This window comes from Eleginops maclovinus, chromosome 22, assembly GCF_036324505.1.
Source record: "Eleginops maclovinus isolate JMC-PN-2008 ecotype Puerto Natales chromosome 22, JC_Emac_rtc_rv5, whole genome shotgun sequence".
In the NCBI taxonomy this organism is placed as follows: Eukaryota; Metazoa; Chordata; class Actinopteri; order Perciformes; family Eleginopidae; genus Eleginops; species Eleginops maclovinus.
Genome location: NC_086370.1, coordinates 19,082,341 through 19,090,655, shown reverse-complemented (window position 1 = coordinate 19,090,655; position 8,315 = coordinate 19,082,341). Strand labels below are relative to the sequence as shown.

The following is an 8,315-nucleotide window of genomic DNA, read 5'->3' as shown; positions in this document are numbered from 1 at the left end:
AAGAGTCAAACTCACATGGAGAAGCAGCCTTGAGTCATTATACTCCATAAATCAGGAAGCTACTACCATTAAAGTTTCTCTCTCACTTCTTTGAAATCCAGGTTGAATACTTCTCTTTTGCCGCTGCTTTTGATTCAACCCAATACTTGTTTTGTAACTGTAACTTTTATTCTTGTATTTTATACCTTTTTTATTCTGTCCTGGCTTGTTTCATTTTAATTAAATTGTATTGGCTTTTAATGGAAGCTTTTAAAGTGTTTTAATAAGTTACTATTGCATTATATGTTTTCTTTTTATGAAATTGTTTTTCTTTTTTGAGAAGCACTTTGAATTTACTTGAAGTGTGCTGTGTCTTGTGATAGGCAGGTTATTGCTTTAAAGGTCACCTTTTTGTGCACTTTTTCATCTTTTATACATAAATATGTCCCCATCTGTGGGAAGGGATTCTGAAAGTTTCTCTCTCTTTTTGTCCTGGTCCATCTATATAAAAACCTGTCTGAAAATGAGCTGATCAGATTTTGGCCACTCTGTGATGTTTTTTTGGGTTGTGCAACCATTGCAGCCAATAACCCACCAAGGTAGCAACCGCCCACGGTATCACCTGACTCTCCTCCTAAGGCACCATTGTGTGTTTTTTTTAATCAAACACCACACAGAGGGGCGTGGGGAGTGACAGCTGATTTTGTATTTAAAGCTACAGACACAGAATCAGCACTTTTGAAACAAGGCGGGCTAATAGGGGACCTTTTAAAGAGCAATGGCTTTATTCTGATTGTGTTTAGAGATTTATTCTTGACTGTTATGTACTCATCTTTCCAGATACATCTACGTGCCGCTGGGAGGTTCACGCCACGGTCTTCTTTACCAAATGTTGTCCACTGGCCTTGCGTTCGGGTTCGTTTGCCTGTGGCACGGCGGCCATGACTACTTGCGGTACTGGGCCCTGATGAATTGGACTGGAATTGTGGTGGAAAACACACTGAAGTCTGTCTTTGCCTCATCTTACATTCACTCTATTGTTGTGAGTTTGAAATCCAATTAAAGTCTGACAGTTCAGATGTGTGAGCATGATGAAATATTTCCTGTAGCTAGAAATAAAGGGGTCATGTAAACTGATTTAATAAGAGATAATGCCTGGAGCTGCTGCAGTGAGTACAGACGGGAGACAAACTGGTTTGAAGCTGTCATATCTAATTGGCATGTACAGTCCAACGGCCAACATTAATGTGAGTTAAGGTCTGTTTCCAATACATTAACAGTCTAAATGTTCAGGCTATTCTTGCTTCTTTGGCCTCTAATGAAGTCTGAAGGCACACTGTGTTATTCTTCTAGTTTATGGTTGCAGAGTTCATTAGTACCATGTGCTCTGCTGCACTCAGTTTCTCAGATTTACGATGCAAATCTTTTGTTTCTCTCTTTTTTGTTTACTGATTTCCCAGAAGCGAAATTTCTCTCCGGCGATGGAGAGGCGTTGCATTGCCCTTTTCTCTGCCTTGTCCACCGCCATGCTCATCCTCTCTAATCTGGTGTTCCTTGGGGGGTTACATGTTGGCAGGATCTTCTGGAAGCGTGTCTTCATTCAAGGTAAATCCACTTCCTCAATGCTCACGTAATTTGATGTCCATGTGCCTTTTTTTGAGCAGGATTTGGGCATTTACACTTTTTTTTGGTAGCACACAAGAGGAACATTTCGACAACTTCGTTGAGTGACTCAATAACTATATTGCTTAATTATAATAATTAAAAATAAACAGATAACAAAGTGTTCTCAGTTCTTCCCCTCTGTTGATCTTTTTATACTTCTAAAATACAACATATATGTTACTGAATCAAAAGAAATTAAAGCAAATTTCTGTTCTTTATAATTCAACCTCAAACTCAAATCAAAAGGCACCAATAAAAAAAGATGAAAGCAAGGGTTTGAACGGCAAATTGAAAGGCAAACAAAAAGAAATATTGTCGGTCCCTAATTTGTATGTAATGTGGATTATCATTCAACTTTTTATTTTTGATGAAAATGGAGAACATTTCACCTTCTCCTTTAGTGGTGAAAGCAGCTGAACATACTATATTTAAAGTTAAAGTTAGAAACAATTCACATACATGTTTGTGGGAAAAAAAAATCAAACCTAGAATACGATAAAGTTACTACGCTGCTGTTGAGGCTCGGGTTATACTGGCACCCATTGTGCCTCTGCATGGGCGAATTGTCCCCGACGGAGAGACATCTGCTAAGTGGTTGTGCCAGTCCCTCTTTCGCCCTCTGTGTCTTTATTTGGCTCATTTGGTACCTAAAGCGAGATGGCAGGCCCTCCTGAAAGCCTGCCTCCTTGTGATAAGCAGTCTGAGCTGCAGGCGCCGCTAGGTCGGGCGCAGAGTCAGTGCTGATACTTCACCGTATAATAGTGTGATATAAACGTATCAAAAACATCTGTTATTTAATGCTGAATTCATAATTTGGCCATTTCTAAAGCAGACTTAAGTATTTTTGGTAACAGGGGAAGTGAAACAAGCTGTAAACACTTTATTTTATAAAGTTAGTGTTAGTGTTTACACATCCAGCAGACCCAGAACAGCACTAGCATTTATGTTCCGATAATGCTGTACAGTTGTTGGGCCTCTTCAAATGAAGCCTAAACAGCCTGTAGCAGATCATATTCCAGTCAGCAGTTTATTATGTTTTTTGCAGGGCAGCCTCACAGCAAATTGTGTGGACCATTATGCTTCTTCCTGTAGACTTGGTGTAAATAAGTTAAGAGAAACCTAAAAATAAGAGCAGGTTGTTATAAAATACCATCTCTGTTATAAATTATTCAGACTTAGACCTACAAACTAAACTGTGAATCTCAGTTGGCCTTTAAGGAGATTATTGGGACCATTAAAATAAAAAAAAAAGGATTTAAAATGGGAATGCCTGATGCTTATTTCAAATGTTTAAATAGACCATTGAACAAACCACTTATTAATCTTGTTTCTTTTCCCTCAGTACAGATTTTACACTTTTAAATTGAAATGGAATGGATCCACCAGAAATGCCTGTAGCCATTACTTGTGTCTGCATAATATCCCACCGAGGGCGAGCGCTGGTTTGCTTCATTAACATGAGATCAATGCTTTTAAATCAGCCTGTCTGCAATTTATACTGGTGTAGGCAGTAGCGTAAATGCACTCTTTGACCTCTCTGGTGCTAAATGTTTCTTTCACCATCAAAGAAAAATAGTCTTTACAGTCTCATATGCTGATAATGATGTGGGTTGGTTATTTCCGTGCCACCCAGTCGCCCCAATGTGTGATTATTTTAAAGCCATAATGCTGGGTCACAGAGTTGTTAAAATTGTATCATACTAGTAGACAGTGCGAAATTCAAAAGTCTGAATCATTCCAGCAAATTGAGGTAGCTAGAATGAAAGGGTTTTATGCAGACTGTGGAATAGCGATTTTATTACTTGTTTAGTAATAAATCAGAGAACCCTTTTACTTAACTAGGACATTTACTTCCAACTCTTGTTTGCCAGTACTATAAATTATTCTAGAAAAACAGCAGTGAAGAAGGTCTTTTTAAATGTTGCTGTTTCCTTACAGCTTTGTAATCCGATACTTGAAAAAGGAGCATGGAAATGTGGTTATGGAAACGATGCTAGAGATAATGCTACTGTAGCACGATGATTTTTCGCAGGGTTGGCCAATGTTTAGTATATTACAATCCTAGCATTAGCCAATTAGCACTTAAAATGAAACACAGCTAATGGTGATGGGAATTCATTCATTTTGGTATACAGGAAATATAAACCAAAGTATCAGAGAAATGACAACATTGACTGATGATACTGGGGCCGTGGCGAGTGGCATAGTGCGCTGATCTTCGGATCAGGGGAGAGCAGGTGCAAGCCCCATTGCAGTCAGCATGTCGTTGTGTGGCCTGGGCAAGACACTTCACACCAAATTGCTCCTGTGGAGATGGCCACAGTATTGAATGTAAGTCGCTTTGGATAAAAGCTTCTAATAAGTGACATGTAATGAAGCCAAAAGATGAAAAATCAGAGAATCACTAAAGCATATACAGTTCTTCATGAAGAAACCATGAGAAATTGGAAAAAAATTACAGACGGAGGGACAGACAGAAGGACAGACAGACAGACAGACAGACAGACAGACAGACAGACAGACAGACAGACAGACAGACAGACAGACATCTCTCATTTGCATGTCCTTGTTTTCTCAGTCTACTGATGATGTAAACTGATACCCAGTAGCTCAGTCCTTCTGATCACAGTTCCATAGTAGTTTTGAGTTGCCTCTCTGCACGTGGTCTTTTCCCATCACATGAACACAAAGGACTCTGTTAATCAAGTGGCAGAGAAACTGGTTTAATTACAGCACTGGTTGATTAGAGTCATAGTAACATGCGACTGGAGGAGATGTAATTGTTTTCACTGTCTTTGCCAGGATTTAGTAATTAGCAGCAGCAATAACTCAATCCAAAAGGGCAAGTAGATCCGACGATTTCTCATTTGTGACCACAAAATACTCCCGTTTTATTATATGCTTGAGTTCTGCTTTCTCTGTTAGTTTTAAATCAGATGGATGGAAAATATATGAAACACTGAGGTCTTTAATAAAATGTTCATACCTGTAAATAGGGAAAACTTGAATGGCCCCAAACTAAAAGTCTGTGTATGATTTATTCAGGGAACAGAAATACATAATATTTCAAATTCCATATGACATTTGAACTGTTTTAAACATTGATGCTATTTTTCAGCATACTATAGCAGGTTTTGATGTAGCAAAACTTCACAGTACAAAGCTTCCCTCCAGCATAAAAAGATGCATAGTAGAAATTCTGGTTTTCTAGGCTCAGCCCATGTAACCTTTCTCTCCTGCAGACAGGAGATGGACAGTACAGCTGTGCACAAAGCAGGCAGTGTGTATGTGAATGAGATTTTGACATGAATAGAAAAGAATAGACCATTGAAAAGCATTGTGGGTGCAGGTGCATGGGACTGAGATAATCTGGAGGCAAGCCAGTTTAGGAGGAGGTGCAGACAGCTGTGCTAACCTGCCAGCTCGACCAACCAAGACGCTGCTATAAATAGAAAAAGGGGAATAACTGTATAAGAGAGCCGGGATAACAAAGCAAACTATCTACTACTGCTTATCTGTGTAGCTATTGTAAAATACAGCTGTGGAGTGACAACTGCAAAGTATTTCTTTATCTGGTTTTACTTTTTATAGGTATGTGTTTCAATAAAATGAACATTTTTGTGTTATTCTTTAAACCCATGACAAAAATGGATGGTCACAAGCCATTAAACAAAGCCGAGCTGCTCACATGTCTTTGCGCCAGGAGTGGCAGAAAGTCACACAACATCAATGTGACAAACAGATGAAGAGGATGCCAACAATAATGAAAGATTGGTCATATCACCAGATCAGGGTTATACCACCAGTTATTGATTTCTAAATTCTTCCTAAGTTAATATTGCTGTGGTGTTTACAAATTAATATAAACATGTTTTATTTGTATTTTTCAAAATGAAACTACTACTTTCTTTATCTTTTTATCTCATTTGCTACAAATAAATTCTTAAAGACTCATTTCTATTTCGAATTTGAGTGAAATGTTTGCAGCAGTTGAGACAATAATACAAAAGAGTTGATTTTTAACAAACACATACCAATAAATACTAAATCCAGATGAACTGATAACTTGCATTTATCGAATGTTTTTCGATGTTGTAATGCAAGTCTTTACTTTAGCTACCCCAAAAACCATCAGTGCATAGCAGTCTAATCCTTTCCAGATAAAACGGATGGATACATTTCTTTTCTTTTCATTTCAGGCTGGTCCAACATTGCCCTGCCTATGCTGGCTTTCCTCTACTGCTTTGCTCAGATTGGACTCGAGTGGACTTCTCGCCCACCATGAGTAACCTTGACTTTGTTTCGGAGGCAGAATCCCCTGAATGCTACCTGCTGAGTCCGGAGCCTTCTCCTCACCAGACAGAGACTCTGTGGCACACCTGACTCTCATCCACAGAGCGTCCTAAACCTGGCTGAAGTGCAGCTGAGCAGACACTTTCACAACCTGCAAGGCCGTGCAAAATCTGCCTGTAAGCTAAGACTTAAAGGATCACTGTGGATTCTCTCTAAGGAGTTTCGTGGAAAATGTAAGTGCACATAAACTGTAATTGACCAAAATTCCGGGCAGTCGTTGATTTGAGCCCTCCGAGTGTCAATGCATGTTTTCTACACAATAAACTGCACTGAATCACTGTTATTCTAAGAAACTGTAAATAAAAATATGGACCCTAAATCTGTTTGGTTATATGACTTTGATAAAGTATTGCTCACTGGTGCGGCAAGCCCGAGAAATGCGAATTTTTATTTTACCGTCCTCCTTCAGCTCGCCACTAAAGTGTTTGTTTATTCACAGGTAGACAAAAGGCACAGAATGCTGAATAGAGCAGCAGTGAACCTGATCAGTGTCATTATTCCCCTTACAGATGCAATTTAGGTAAAGTAGGATGACACTAATATTTATCGATGTATTTTTTAAACGCTTCAGAGGGAATACTAACTTTTAGTTCAACAAATTAACAATGATAGATGACATCTATCCACTGGAATGCAGCACGTTTATGTCATTTATAAGGAAAAAACAACACAAGCTTCTCGTTTTGTGCTACTGTGTTCTTATAAACGTACCTCTTAGCTCGAAATTGTGCAGTACCCCAGCATGTTTAGATTTAAAGGTTTTTTTTATGCTTAGTCATTACAAATATCCATCCATCTTATGACGGATAACCATCCTGTTTCTGATGTAATGGTTCATTCACATTTTCATTTTCCATCTGTGTTTAGGTCCTGATACAAACAAGTCTGGAGTGTTTTTGGGTCATTTTAAAGGGGTTAATCTACTGCCCAATAGATTGAGAAACTGAGGCATGACAACTAGCTTAAGAAAAGGGTTAAAGCTGGGATTCATGGACAGAGTCATCAGGTAGTGATTATGAATTGATCTGATGTGACGTGATGGGGTTAATAACTTTGAACTAAATGAGCTTCAGTTTAGTTTCACCCCAACAGAACATAATGAACAACTTTGACGATGAGTTACACATCTTAAAAGCTTTCGATTTAAATTCAGATCACCATAAATTATTTACTCTGTAATCCAGTTGGGGATGACTGAATAGTCAACAGTTTTAAAGACAAACTCCATGTCCGGGGAAGTTACAGAAAGCTGCTTTAAAAGGCTTATCTGTGTTGTTGTTTTGGGTCTTTTTAGCTTAGAAAGTGTGATGTGGCAAAAACAATCTGATTCTCGTACTATTCACAGTGCACAGTTAGGAGAGCAAACATCTTCAGGGCAAGGCATCCAAGGAGATACATTTCAGGTTGAGTGTTTTTCAAATCATTACTGACTGATTCATCGTTAACAAAAAACTCATGTTGCCTGTGGACCTCTGGTTATTATTGAGCAACAAACACTGACTGTTCCCAAGGTTTCTATGTTCCTGTGTTTGCCAGTGAAATCTCCTTCCTGCACAGGTCTGTAATTGTAAATCTTGGTCAGCAAAGATAAAGCCTTGTGTTTGAAATTCTTGCAATAAACTGGTCAGAGTTGTTGTCCTTCAGAGTCTCATCTTTGGCAAAAGAGGCACAAAGCATACAGAGAGCGATGTCTCCACAGCCGAGTGCAACTACATGAACTGGTCAGTCTGCTTCCTTACAGATTCAAAGATACATTCCCAGTGATGAGGTACCTTGTCGTCAAACAAAGGGATGACAAAATGAATATTTGTTTTAATCAGATGTAATTTCACATGGCTTCACAAAATACCCACATGCACAGGTAACCCTAACAGGTCTCAGAGGCTGCCAATGGTTCAGTGTACGTGAGCAGTTTGTGCCCTGCTCAAGGACACCTCAGCAGCACCCAGGAGGCAAACTGGTACCTCTCAAGCTACCAGTCTGCACTTCGTATTTTGGTCCGGTCGGGACTTGAACCGCTGCCGTTAACAACAGACTGAGCTACTGGCACCTCAACTTGATCTACTCTCTTTTGGCATGTAAGGCTCTGAGAACATTATAATTTATATAGCAATATAACATTAAGTTCTCTTTACAATCATAATTCCAATACACGGTCTGAAAATAAAAAACTGTGCAGGGCCTTCTGACTACCTTCAAAAGAAACAAGGTCTCTAATTCACACCCTTCTCCCTCCGCAAATCCAAGGGTGATTGCACATTTGCCGTTAGGGCCACATGCCATTGGACCTGCTCCCTTCCTTCTGTTAGATCAGCTGA

The 8,315-nt window shown here is 39.2% G+C and overlaps 1 protein-coding gene across 1 annotated transcript in view; it reads left to right on the top strand.

Moving 5' to 3' along the window:
- Positions 1 to 7,426, top strand: part of hhat (hedgehog acyltransferase) — a 20,005-nt gene extending 12,579 nt beyond the window's left edge. The window contains exons 10-12 of the mRNA XM_063874283.1: positions 820 to 1,021; positions 1,440 to 1,584; positions 5,844 to 7,426. Of these exons, the coding sequence (XP_063730353.1) occupies positions 820 to 1,021; positions 1,440 to 1,584; positions 5,844 to 5,929 (433 nt within the window). The 3' untranslated portion in view covers positions 5,930 to 7,426. The remainder of the gene's footprint in view (positions 1 to 819; positions 1,022 to 1,439; positions 1,585 to 5,843) is intronic.
- The last annotated feature ends 889 nt before the right edge of the window (positions 7,427 to 8,315 follow it).